Here is a 13602-nt window from a genome sequence, read left to right as displayed (position 1 = left end):
ATTGGTTTTGGGGAGTCGTTTTTGTGACTCAAATATGGCGGCCTGGACAGCGCCATGTTGGATTGGCCGGCCGAGAACCCGCCCACTGGCCTCGAAGCAGCTGTCCACGGAGCCACTCGGACCTGTCACTCAACGTTTCCGCGCCCTAATTGGCCAGAATCTTAACCTAATAACAGTAAAACGGTAGAGTTAAAAAAAAATTCACCCCCCTCAGAGTGTGTGCGGGGGTAGAAACTATCGATTGAGAAAAAAAAACGTTCTGACACCAGGCTTTTAACATGTTTATTGAGGATGTAAAATCGGCGATTTTAACATGGGGGTCTATGGGGAATGCTCCCTTCTGACACCAGCCCCCAGAGGAAGCCGGGGGGATTGCAGTTTTTTGAACGCGGAAGTGAGCTTCACTTCTCAGACCCACAACTGCTCCCTTGGTCTGAACAGGACTGAAGTGGCTGCTGCATCACTGACTCAACAGTCTGTCGTTCATCACCTCCTCTCTGTCTGTGTAGGTGGTGAGACCACAGCTTCTTCACCAGTTCCTGTCAGATGAACCAGAGGAAGTGGAGGAGACTCCAGCGCTGCAGTCTGAACTGATCTGAGAACAGCTCCACTGTCACACACAGAGTCCAGTCCACCATCGTCCCTGTGTGTCCTCTGGACCTGACAGGCCATCATCAGTGTCTCTGGACTTAAAGGGCATTTCCACTCGTAATCAATGTTTACCTCAGATATCAGGTCACCTATGATCAGGTCATTTCCTACCATCCATACTCCAACTGCAGCGTCTGGACGTTTAGATTTGTTTTTGTTCAAGAATCTATTGTTTTTTCGATGTTCATTAATGGGCTCCGGACTAATTTTAAAATTGTTATGCGGCCGCAAGTAACGTCCTTTTGACCATTTTGAAATTCGCTTTACAATTAAATTTAATCAAAATTCAGACTTACCGTGGCTTCAGCATTGTTCTCTAACCTCTACCTGTTTAAAACATCACGTTTCATGCCAAGAAAACAGCAGTTTGTTGTAAAACTGTTTGAAATCATTTACAGTCATAAGTGTCATAATGTGTTTCTAAGTTTCATTATTCAAGTTTTTTATTTTTTATTTCTCAAGCGTTTTGCAAGAGTATTGAACGATGATATAAAACAACTGCAGATTAATTTTCTGTCAATAAAGCTATGGATTATTTGTTGACTATAATAAATATCAATTCTTTCTTGTATAAAATAAAAAGGTTGAGACACTGCACAACAGAAGAAATGTCACATTTACCTTTTTTATTTAAAAAATCTTTGACATTCCAGTGTTTCTGTTTTCCATTTTCTAACAAAAGAGGGTGGTGAGATGACACTCCAGATTGTCAACCATTTTTCTGAACCTCAACAACACATGTGGTCAGATCACAAACATCTTCTCCATTCAAACAGATGGGTTCAACACTTCAAAAAAAGAAATAAAAGACCAGAAAAAGGCATTTGTTAGCAGATGTGATAGTGATTGTATGCATATACAAGACTGATGGGAGGGGAGGATTCACCGTGTGCTCACAGTTTCACATCGCTCTGCCAAATTCTTCAAATTGTAAAAGAAAAAGAAGAAAACAACGAGCTGCAGTGTGGCAGTCGTCCGTCAGTGCTCCTGGCTGAGATCTGTAAACGGCCTCACTGTTTGCAGATTATAATTCATTGGTTATTTCCTAACAGTAGACCATAATTTTTCACAAAACTGAGAAGATGCCGAAGCCGATGAAGTTGTTTGGAGTCGGTGGTGGGAATGACAAAACATAAAACACAGGACATATCTGATAGTTTCTACTGCAGCTGCTCTTAAAAACACACCGACGTCCTCGCTCGCTGCTCTTTGAAAAGGCTGCCGAGACTTTTATTTACAATTAGGTCCAATGTCTGTCTGGGAAACGCACCTCTGTGGGTTTGAGCCGTAAACGACCGAAGGAAAGAGCCACACCAGAACAAACATCATCATATTCTACAAAACTGCACGTTGGCCCAAAATGTACAATCAGACCTGGGTCAGAATCCTCTCAGCGATCTGGTCTAAGACCGAACCAGAACTCATGTGTCGCAATATAAAGTCTAGAATCTGGAAGACCGGGTCCATTTCTGCCCACCAAGAGGAAGAGGAAGAAGTTCTTATCAGGGTCTCGTTCCTTTTACCCCGTTTAAATAAAGTAGTTGCATATTGATGCTTTTATCTCACTGCTCGACTGCAGAGTCGGAGGAAATAGAAAACATCCCGGAGTTGGTGACATTCATAATTAGATGAATCACATACAGAACGATCATCAGTCCAGTCTCAAAGGATTCTGAGTGTTTGATTCATGCCCAATTGTCCTCTCTTTCTTTGTGCTGGAAAAAAAACCCAATTAGGAAAGGAAAGTTACAGGGAAGAGGGAAAACGACGGGAAAGAAAAAGAAAATGGGGACTCGTGTTGAAGCAAAGTTGAGGGAAAAGGGAAAGTAAGGGCAAGAAAAAAGACGGGGAAGAGGGAAAACAACGGAAAATAAAAAGAAAAGGGGAAATAAAAGGGGACTTGTGTTGAAGCAAAGTTTAGGGAAAAGGGGAAAAGGAAAGTAAGGGCAGGCAAAAAGACGGGGCAAAGGGGAAACCACACAAAATGAAAGAGGAAAGGAAAAAATAAAAGGGATGAGAAGTTTCTTCTTTGTGTTGAAGCAATCCACACTTGTGGTAAAGGAAAGTTATGGGAAAAGGGAAAAAGGAAAGTATGGGCAAAGAAAAGGAAAAGGGAATGAAAAGGGGAAAGGGAAGAGGATATAAAAGAAAAAAGGGAAAGGGGAAAAGCAAACAAAAGGGAAGTGGAAAAAAGGGAACAGGACAGGAAGGGAAAATGAGAAGGGATGAAAAGTTTCTTCTTTGTGTTGAAGCAATCCCCACTTGTAGTGAAGGAAAGTTATGGGAAAAGGGAACAAAAAGACAGGGAAAAAGGAATGACAGAAGGGAAAAGGGAGAGGAAATAAAAAGGGGAAGAGGGATGTAAAAGGAAAAAGGGAAAAGCAAACGAAAGGGAGCGGGACAGGAAGGGAAAAGGGGAAAAACAAACAGACAATTCATATTTTCCAAAGTCCTGGTGATCGACCTCATACCAACATTGCTCATCATAATAATAATAATAATAATAATAATAATAATAATACTGCGACTACAGAGGTGGCTCCACTTCCAATAACAAAGCGACACACAAGATACACAAAGAAAACAAAAACACACACACACACACACACGAGACAAAACAATGTCTGAATGAGAAAGTTGAATGCGAAGGCTTTGCTTCCTGCTGGTAGCCGAGTGTCCACGTCTCCACGGTGACGAGCACTGAAGGAGTTTCGTCCTCAGAGCGACGAGTGAGTGTGTGAGGAACAAAGACGAAACGTAACTGACCAACAAACAGTATAGTGGTTTATTGTGTCGTATATTCTCATTCAGTCAATGAACGGTGGTAGTTGCTCTTCACTATGTACAATAATTTATTAGATTAGTTCATCTAAAACTGCTGCTGCTGCTTGTTTCTCCTAATTTGCTCTATTGACTTTTAAAGGAGCGAGTCGTTGTCATCCTTGTTGTTGTTGTAGTTTTGTGTAACTGCGGTATAAATTCATGAGTTTTACTTACAAGCTTATGTGCTATAAGAGTTGCAAATGTTCCAGAGGTGTGTGTCGGAGTGAGAGGAGGAGAGGAGGAGGAGGAGGAGGAGGAGGAGGTCCAGACGGAGAAGCTTCACAAACGCTGAGGGACGAGGACGAGGAGGAGGAGGAGGAGCTAGTGGGCTGAGAGGAGGAAGAGGAGGAGGAGGAGGAGGGGGCTGATGTTGGGGGGGGTAGAGTCATCTTAATGTGGGGGGGGTGGGGTTATGGGGGGGGCAGCGTGATGCATCATGGTTCAGATCTTGAGGTTCTTTATAGTTTCCACTCTCTTCTTGAGCAGATCTCCCAGCTCCTGTAGCGAGCGCAGGTAACTGCTCTGCACCTTGTCCATAGCAGCCTTCGTAAACGACGCCTCCTCCTGCAGCGCACACACACACACACACACACACACACACACACACACACACACACACATAAGTATATGCTGTATAATAATAATAATAATAGTCTGCAGTCGTTTCAGCACTTAGTCATCATTTTTGTTCACAAATGTCAAATATTTGATGGTTTGTCAGAATTCTAACTTTATGTTGACACCCTGAATGTTCAGTTTATTGTTCTGTTGAATTGTTCTGTTTTAATTATTGAAATCAGGGCGTCAGGGCGTCAGGGAGTGGCCCTCCCTGAATAAATAAAGGTAAAGACATAAAGAAAGTAAGAAAGAAATAAAGAGAGGAAGGAAGAAAGAAAGAAAGAAAGACAGAAAGAAAGAAAAAAGAAAGAAAGAAAAAAGAAAGGAAGAAAGAAAAAAGAAAGAAAGACAGAAAGAAAGAAAGTCAGAAAGGAAGAAAGAAAAAAGAAAGAAAGACAGAAAGAAAGAACAAAAGAAAAACAGAAAGGAAGAAAAAAGTAAGAAATGAAAAAAGACTGAAAGAAAGTCAGAAAGACAGAAAGAACAAAAGAAAAACAGAAAGAAAGAAAGAAAGAAAGAAAGAAAGAAAGAAAGAAAGAAAGAAAGAAAGAAAGAAAGAAAGAAAGAAAGAAAAAGAGCAGCAAAATCATAAAGAATAAAAACAAAACAAATAAAAAATCCTGAGCGAGCGACGTGGGCCGGCCTTTCCGTAGGCTCACCACCGCGGGAGCGTTCAGAAGGGGCCGGTGCCGACCCGATCCCCGGACAACGACTCTGGCTTTAGGGACATGGATGTCACCTCGCTGGGGGGAAAAGAGCCTGAGCTCGTGCGGGAGGCTGAGAGGTATCGACTAGAGATAGTCGGGCTCACCTCCACACACAGCCTGGGCTCTGGAACCCAACTCCTTGAGAGAGGTTGGACTCTCTTCCACTCTGGAGTTGCCCACGGTGAGAGGCGGCGAGCTGGTGTGGGCTTGCTCATAGCCCCCCAGCTCAGCTCCATGTGTTGGAGTTCACTTAACGAGAGGGTCGTTTCCCTGCGCCTTCGGGTCGGGGACAGGTCTCTCACTGTTGTCTCGGCCTACGGGCCGAACAGCAGTGCAGAGTACCCGGCCTTCCTGGAGGCCCTGGGAGGAACTAGAAGCTGCTCCAACCAGGACTCCATCGTTCTGCTGGGGGACTTCAACGCTCACTAGGCAGCGACAGTGTTACCTGGAGATGTGTGATTGGGAGGAACGGCCTCCCCGATCTGAACCCGAGTGGTGTTCTGTTATTGGACTTCTGTGCTAGCCACAGTTTGTCCATAACGAACACCATGTTGGAGCACAAGTGTCCATCAGTGCACGTGGCACCAGGACACCCTAGGACGGAGGTCAATGATCGACTTTGTAGTCGTGTCATCTGACCTCCGGCCGTATGTCTTGGACACTCGGGTGAAGAGAGGGGCTGAGCTGTCAACTGATCACCACCTGGTGCAAAAACGACTACATCATCTGCAAAAAGCAGAGATGAAATCAAGTGGCTCCCGAACCGTACCCCCTCCGGCCCTTGGCTGCACCTAGAAATTCTGTCCATAAAAATAATGAACAGAACCGGTGACAAAGGGCAGCCCTGCCCGAGTCCAACACGCACCGGGAACAGGTCTGACTTATTGCCGGCCATGCGAACCAAGCTCCTGCTCCGGTCGTACAGGGACCGTACAGCCCTCAGCAGAGGGCCTCCGACCCCATACTCTCGGAGCACCTCCCACAGGACGCCACATGGTCAGACCTGGAAGACCCAAGCGTATCGTGAGGGTCTGCTGGGAACGTCTGGCAGAATCCCCTGTCAGGGAGGTCTTCAACTTCCCCCTCCGGGAGAGCTTTGACCGGATTCCAAGGGAAGCTGGAGACATTGAGTCTGAATGGACCATGTTCTCCACTTCCATTGTTGACGCGGCCGTCTGGAGCTGTGGCCGTAAGGTCTCCGGCGCCTGTCGCGGTGGCAATCCCCGAACCCGGTGGTGGACACTGGAAGTAAGGGATGCCGTCAAGCTGAAGAAGGAGTCCTACCGAGCCTGGCTAGCTCGGGGGACTCCTGAGGCAGCAGACGGCAGCCCGGGCGGTCACGGAAGCAAAAACTCGGGTCTGGGAAAAGTACTACCGGGACTACCGGTCGGCCTCAAGGAAATTCTGGCAAACCATCCAACGCCTCAGGAGGGGGAAGCAGTGCTCCACCAAGTGGTGGTCCCTCTCTTCAGACCGGGGTGGTGGTCCCTCTCTTCAAAAAGGGGGACCGGAGGGTGTGTTCCAACTATCAGGACAGAATTTCTAGGCGCAGCCAAGGGCCGGAGGGGGTACGGTTCGGGAGCCACTGGATTTCATCTCTGCTTTTTGCAGATGATGTGGTCTTGTTGGCTCCCTCGAGCCAGGACCTTCAGCATGCACTGAGGCGGTTTGCAGCCGAGTGTGAAGCAGCTGGGATGAGAATCAGCACCTCTAAGTCCGAGGCCATGGTTCTCGACCGGAAAAAGGTGGCTTGCACCCTCCAGGTCGGGGGAGAGTTCCTGCCTCAGGTGGAGGAGTTTAAGTATCTTGGGGTCTTGTTCACGAGTGAGGGAAGGATGGAGTGCGAGCGGCCGCACCGATCCGTCGTGGTGAAGAAGGAGCTGAGCCAAAAGAACCGAAAGAACGGAATCCCAGATACAAGCGGCCGAAATGAGTTTCCTCCGCAGGGTGGCGGGGCGCTCCCTTAGAGATAGGGTGAGGAGCTCTGTCACCCGGGAGGAGCTCGGAGTAGAGCCGCTGCTCCTCCACATCGAGAGGAGCCAGCTGAGGTGGGACATGAACACCTCCCTCGTGAGGTGTTCCGGGCATGTCCCACCGGGAGGAGGCCCCGCGGAAGACCCAGGACACGCTGGAGTGACTATGTCACTCGGCTGGCCTGGGAACGCCTTGGGGTCCCCCCGGAAGAGCTGGAGGAAGTGTCCGGGGAGAGGGAAGTCTGGGGATCCCTGCTCCGACTGCTGCCCCCGCCACCCGGACCAGGATGAAGCGGAAGAGAATGAACGGATGGATGGAAAAAAGTATTTGTCTGACAGAAGCTTAAAGCTTCGTATATTTTCTCGTCTCCTGTGTTTTATTTGAAGCGTTGAATCTGGATCTGTGGTCTGGATGGAATCTGTGTTAAAGTTAAACCTGATGCCTTCTGTCTTTTATAAAAACAACAATAAAAGGTTTTCTAGAGAGAAAGAGAGGGATGTATAACCTGTGAGGATCCTTCCAGAGTTAATGCAGCCAGCTTCAGGGCCGTCACGTTGCTCTCCTGCCCCTTGATGTGCTCCAACACCTGGGTCAGAAGGTCCTGCAGACTCCCCGTCAGCTCCTGGAAGCCACACACCACCACCGGCTGCACACACACACACACAGACACACAGAGACACACACAGAGAGACACACACACACACACCGTGAGCTCAGTGGTCACCAGACAGCACACACACCTGCAGCAGCTGATGTCATCGTACCAGAGCCGTGTTGGAGTCCTTTTTCTTCTTCTTCTTCTTCTGTAGACTGCTCTTCAGAGGCCGGAGGACCTTGGCACAGAACGCAGCCGTCCACAGCACTATGGAAACGGTCTGGACAGAGCGCCATGGTTACGGTTACTACCTTATACAGACAGAGTGTGTGTGTGTCTGTGTGTGTGTGTGTGTGTAGCAGCGAGCTCTCACCTCCACAAAGAAGACCAGGTTTTCTAATAACGACGGCCGCGTTTTTAATTTGCTCTCGTTCATTTCCAATACATCTCCTTTGCATTTATTCAGAATTTCTGTGGACAGAGAGAAAGAGAGAAATACAGGTGAGACACAGAGCAGGGTTCCTACAGCTTAAGCCAACTTAAATTTAACACTTTTTAAGACTTTTTTAAAGCCACTTGAAATGAAATTTAAGACCGACTTCATAATAAACACAAATTCAGAAAAAAACAAAGCAAAAAAAACCACCACATCAATTACATAGGGTTATAGGGACAATTCTACCCACTTTCCTATGTGATCCAAGGTAAAGTGACTGCTACATGAACATTGGATTGTGTCTCTTTCCAGCTGTTCTTTCAAAATAAATGCATAAAAAGTCCAGAAAAACAAACAAAACACTGACTCGGGAGCTGGTGACGGCCGTCACTAACTTCTCTCTGTTGGAATGTTACCAATTATTTTGAGATTTGAGACTAATTACAATCATAAAATCCCACTTACCAAGTGGACGTTTGAAAAATTGATTTAAGACATTTTAATGCCAATTAAGGCCTTGTTTTTAGATTAATGAATTCAATGCCTTTTAAGACTTTTTAAAGATCCGTAAGAACCCTGACAAAGAGACAAAACAATCTTTGTTTTAGATTAAAATAGTAGGCACTTTACTCCGTGCACTTTAAAAAATAGAACTTTATAATAGATGCACTTTAATGAATCTTAACAGTGCTATATGACACCTTTTACGTGCACTTAATTTGACTACGACTCCTTGCTCTTTCTGACAGAAGCTACTGTTTCGGTATGATATATTGTATACTATATTGTGACATGGTATTCATACCACTTTGTTCTTATTCTCGTCCTTGTATAACTGTTGTTGTTGTTGTTGTTGTTGTGTGAACTGCCGGACTACGGATCTGGTGTGTTTACATTTTGTATGTTCATGAATACGCAGAGTCTCGTTACAAATAATGAAAACAAATAAATGAAATGAGACGTAGAGAGAGAGAGAGAGAGAGAGAGAGAGACAGGTGGACAGACAGGACAACGTTCCTCCTCATCCTCACTCACCTTGAAGCTGAACTACTAAAGATTTGAAACCGTTACAGATCTGAGTCTGAAGCTCCGACGACTCGTCTGAGGAGAAACAACCAGAAACATTACAACATGATCCACATGATTCTGTGGTTTAATATCTGATGTATGGGGTGTATGAGATGTATAAGATGTTATGTGATGTTATGTGATGTATGAGATATTATGGGATGTATTTGTACCTAGCCCCACGGCGTCCAGCTCCTGCAGATGGACAGACAGCTGCAGCGCTGCAGCTTGACACTGGCAGCTTCCACTGGACAGAGCAGCAGCCAGGCGGGTGGAGGGGGGGCCGAGGAACGGGTACTACAACACAACAAACACCTTCATCACCATCATCATCATCACCATCATCATCACCATCATCATCATCATCATCATCATCAGCAGCATCTACTACTACTACAGTGACACATTTTATAGGACAAATCTCCTGTTTACATCAACTTCTGGTAGAAAACCAGCATGAGAACAATAGTGACAGACAAGAGTTTCGCTATATACAGTATACCTCATTTTTCATGTCACTATATCACTATATCATTGTCTAAACGGTGACAGGGCGTGAAAAACACAATATACTGTATATATATATATATATAAACTCTCGTTCGCTCCTACTGTTCTCATTCAAATTACATGCTGGTTTTCTACCTGGAAGTAGTTGTAAACAACAAGGCGATTCGGTCTATATCATTCACATGTTCTGCAAAGAGTTTAACATCTTCAAAACGTTAAATGTGCAAATGTAACTCTGTTCAGTTTCAGTTTTATTTGATGAGACAGTTTTTAATAAAACACTTAAAAACACAAGTTTGCTTCTTTCTGCCTCTGTTCATTCAGGAGTTGCATTATCAATATTTTTTTGTATTTGACTGTTTTTCTTTTCTTTTTTTCAATGAATGAAACAAATAAACTAAACTAAATTATATACTTTATTACTGTAAAAGTTAAAATCCACAAGTTGTAACTTTGGGACCACAAGCGAATGGGTTAATAAATCTATGGAACAATAATAACAAAGAAAGAAAGATAATTAATCTGCTCTGATTCTGTTTTCTGACGGTTTTTGTTTTGCAGATGTCGATCAAACAGAGTGAAATGTTTTAATAAAGTTAGAACAATAATAAAATAATAAACCGTGTTACAGTTTGACTCCGCTGCAGCAACAGAACATCTAAACACCGTGATGCTCCTGAACGCACCACCACCGCTACAGCAGGTGACCTCACCTGTGTGTGTTTCTCTGCCGTCTGATTGGCCGTCTGCAGCGTCTGGTGGAGCTGCGACAACAAACCGCCGAGCGCCGACGACGACGACGTCTTCTCTCCGACTCCGTTCTCATTGGTCGTCTCAGAGTTCTGCTGCTGCGAGGGGGCGTGGCCCATCCCGGCCAATAGGGCGAGGAGGCGCAGCGTCAGGGAGCGAATCCTCAACCACACGGTCTCCTCCTCCAAGGAGCGCCGCCGCTGCTCCTCCGTCAGCTTTCTGTAGGGGGGGGGGGGGGGGGGGGGGGGGGGGGGGGGGGGAGGAGAAAGGAGTAGGATGAGGAGGTTAGGATGGATATCAGGTATTCCCAGTGGACACCTGTCCTCTATGCCCCTCCCCCTTCTACCTGTCCTCTAAGCCCCTCCCCCTCCTCCTAGAGCACTGTAAAAGAGAGTAATGACACCACCATTGACTCCCGTGGTAAGGGTTTAAGGGTTTAAGGGTTTAAGGGTCTAAGGGTTTAAGGGTCTAAGGGTCTAAGGGTTTAAGGGTTTAAGGGTTTAAGGGTCTAAGGGTTTAAGGGTTTAAGGGTCTAAGGGTTTAAGTGTCTAAGGGTTTAAGGGTTTAAGGGTTTAAGGGTTTTGTGCCCCTAGTGGCAGGATATGGGTGTTGCAACAGCGCCCAGAAAACCCATTCACTCCAATGATGAAAACGGCTGTGTTTTTGTTTTTAGGTGTCTTGGTCATATCAGATTACATTTATAATTTATTTATTACAAAATGTAGAATCAAACATTCATGTAGACAACTGTTTTTGTTTTTTACTGGCCTATGTGTTAATGTTTATCTGTAAAGGATCCTCAATGATGCTATTAACGTGGGTGATCTATAAATGTCCTTAAATTATTGAAAACACCACACTGCTCATTCACCAACAATGCAGAGATGTCAGTTCTTTTGCAAAACCCATATTCCTCCACCAGGAGGCGCTGCCATTTAGTCCAGGCAAAATAGCGTTTTACGACAGACTAATTGTCACAGAAGGTTTTTCACCATAAATCATTTCTATGAGGTGTCTAGAACAACATACTAAAAGTCCTAAGAAATCCTAGTTGGGGAAATATGTTTAATTCGCATCATTATTTACTCTATAAAGTCTATGGTGCCGACAACAATACACCCCAATGGGGCTATTTTTTCCCTTTACTCCTATCACAATGAAACTTTACATGATGAAAGTATCCATGAAATGTAACATTTTTTGTATTACAAGTTTCTTTGAAAATGAATTTGAATATGCAAATGAGCCTCACACTAATCAAATATGCCCAAAATACACCCGAATAGGCTTCTTTTTTTCCTTTACTCCTACCACAATGAAACTTTACACAATGAAAATAGACATTAGAAGTAACATTTTTTGTATTACAAGTTTCTTGGAAAATGAATTTGAATATGCAAATGAGCAATACACTAATGGAATATGCCCAAAATACACCCGAATAGGCTCATTTTCTTCCTTTACTCCTACCACAATCACACTTCACACAATAAAAGTATACATGAAAAGTAACATTTCTGTATTTCAAGTTTCTTGGAAAATTAATTTTAAATATGTACCGTATTTTCCGGACTATATGTCGCACCGGAGTATTAGTCGCATCTGCCTAAAAATACGTCATGAAGAGGAAAAAAACATATATAAGTCGCACCTGTTTATAAGTCGCATTTATTTTTCAAACATTTAATTAATAGCCGGGTCTCATATAATGGCCGGGGCTTTGTTTACACGAAAGGCCGGCACCTATAGCGCGCGCTGCTGTTATGCATGCGCGCTTCTCTGTGGTGTGTATGTGTGTGTGAGGATGCGGAGAGGATGCGGAGATGAATGAAGGCGATCGTCCGACGGGGGGGCGGCGGCGGCGGAGAATATCGCTACTTTTTTTTTTTTTAACACGTTAGTTTAGGCGGCAGCTCTTTGTTGTTAAGGCGGCCGCCTTAACAGGAAAGCGCTGCGGGAAACCCTGTGATCAGAAACCCTTTGTGGACTGTCTGTGAAGACTGACGGGAGTGAAGCCGACCTCTCCTCTGCTTCAGAGAAGGACAGCCTTGCACTGTCGGACCTGGCTCTCTGCTCCATGTCCGGAGCCCGGTCGGGACCGGAGCAGAGACCGAAGACGGGCCGCAGAACACGCTGTGAAAATACTCTGAACTGACTGGGAGTGAAGCGCTACGGCGCAACAGAGACAGGTCCGACAGCGCAGCGAGGAGAACAGCACGTGAGGAAGATGAAGATGAGCTACTGAATGAGGAGGGATTTAGAAATAAAAGCCTTGCTTCCGTCTTGTGGTCATAGCGTAGGTTTTTTTTAAATTTTTTTTATATAAGTCGCTTCTGAATATAGGTCGCATGGCCAGGCAAACTAGAAAAAAACCGCGACTTATAGTCCGGAAAATACGGTAAATGAGCTCAACACTAATTGACTTATGGTCAAGAAGCCATAAAGCCGCAAGCAGCAACAGGGGCCAAATAACTAACACATTCATGTCCATTCAATAAGTTAACCTATGCACTGAGTGCTGTCACTTGCCACACTTGACTTATGCATACACACATGTCACTTGCCACTTAAAAGACCTATATTGACCTTAAGAATTAATTGCACAGTCTTGTCTCCAGTTGCTTTCTAAATTCATTTTTTTTTACTAGCGAACAAGCCTTACCTAACGACTTTCCTCCCAGTTTGCAGAGAACATCAGATGAAAGTCAGAATTCATCAAAGTCGTTTCAATGACTGTGTGTGATGTTATATTAAATATGCTGTTATGTTCAACAACATATGAGCGGGACTAAGAACTAAGTTATTTGGCCCCTGTTTTTGCTGCTTGCGGCTTTATGGCTTCTTGACCATAAGTCAATTAGTGTTGAGCTCATTTACATATTTAAAAAATAATAATTTTCCAAGAAACTTGAAATACAGAAATGTTACTTTTCATGTATACTTTTATTGTGTGAGTAAGTTTTATAAGTGTGATTGTGGTAGGAGTAAAGGAAGAAAATGAGCCTATTCGGGTGTATTTTGGGCATATTCCATTAGTGCATTGCTCATTTGCATATTCAAATTCATTTTCAAAGAAACTTGTAATACAAAAAATGTTACTTTTAATGTCTACTTTCATTGTGTAAAGTTTCATTGTGGTAGGAGTAAAGGAAAAAAAGAAGCCTATTTGGGTGTATTTTGGGCATATTTGATTAGTGTAAGGCTCATTTGCATATTCAAATTCATTTTCAAAGAAACTTGTAATACAAAAAATGTTACATTTCATGGATACTTTCATCATGTAAAGTTTCATTGTGATAGGAGTAAAGGAAAAAATAACCCCATTGGGGTGTATTGTTGTCGGCACCATAGACTTTATACAGTAAATAATGATGCAAATTAAACATATTTCCCCAACTAGGATTTCTTAGGACTTTTAGTATGTTGTTCTAGACACCTCATAGAAATTATGTATGGTGAAAAACATTCTG

The 13602-nt window shown here is 44.2% G+C and overlaps 1 protein-coding gene across 1 annotated transcript in view; it reads right to left on the bottom strand.

The window, feature by feature from the left end:
* Positions 1 to 1256: 1256 nt before the first annotated feature.
* The window catches only part of naa25 (N-alpha-acetyltransferase 25, NatB auxiliary subunit), a 36366-nt gene continuing 24020 nt past the window's right edge, over positions 1257 to 13602 (bottom strand). The window contains exons 18-24 of the mRNA XM_083983357.1: positions 10096 to 10351; positions 9046 to 9169; positions 8840 to 8905; positions 7742 to 7839; positions 7538 to 7648; positions 7279 to 7419; positions 1257 to 4038 (exon numbers count right to left, since the gene is read on the bottom strand). Coding sequence (XP_083839483.1) covers positions 3916 to 4038; positions 7279 to 7419; positions 7538 to 7648; positions 7742 to 7839; positions 8840 to 8905; positions 9046 to 9169; positions 10096 to 10351 — 919 coding nt within the window. The 3' untranslated portion in view covers positions 1257 to 3915. The remainder of the gene's footprint in view (positions 4039 to 7278; positions 7420 to 7537; positions 7649 to 7741; positions 7840 to 8839; positions 8906 to 9045; positions 9170 to 10095; positions 10352 to 13602) is intronic.

Source organism: Trachurus trachurus (assembly GCF_905171665.1).
Source record: "Trachurus trachurus genome assembly, chromosome: 12".
NCBI classification, from domain to species: Eukaryota; Metazoa; Chordata; class Actinopteri; order Carangiformes; family Carangidae; genus Trachurus; species Trachurus trachurus.
The sequence above is the reverse complement of the archived record's forward strand: the minus strand, read 5'-3'. Positions and strand labels throughout refer to the sequence as shown.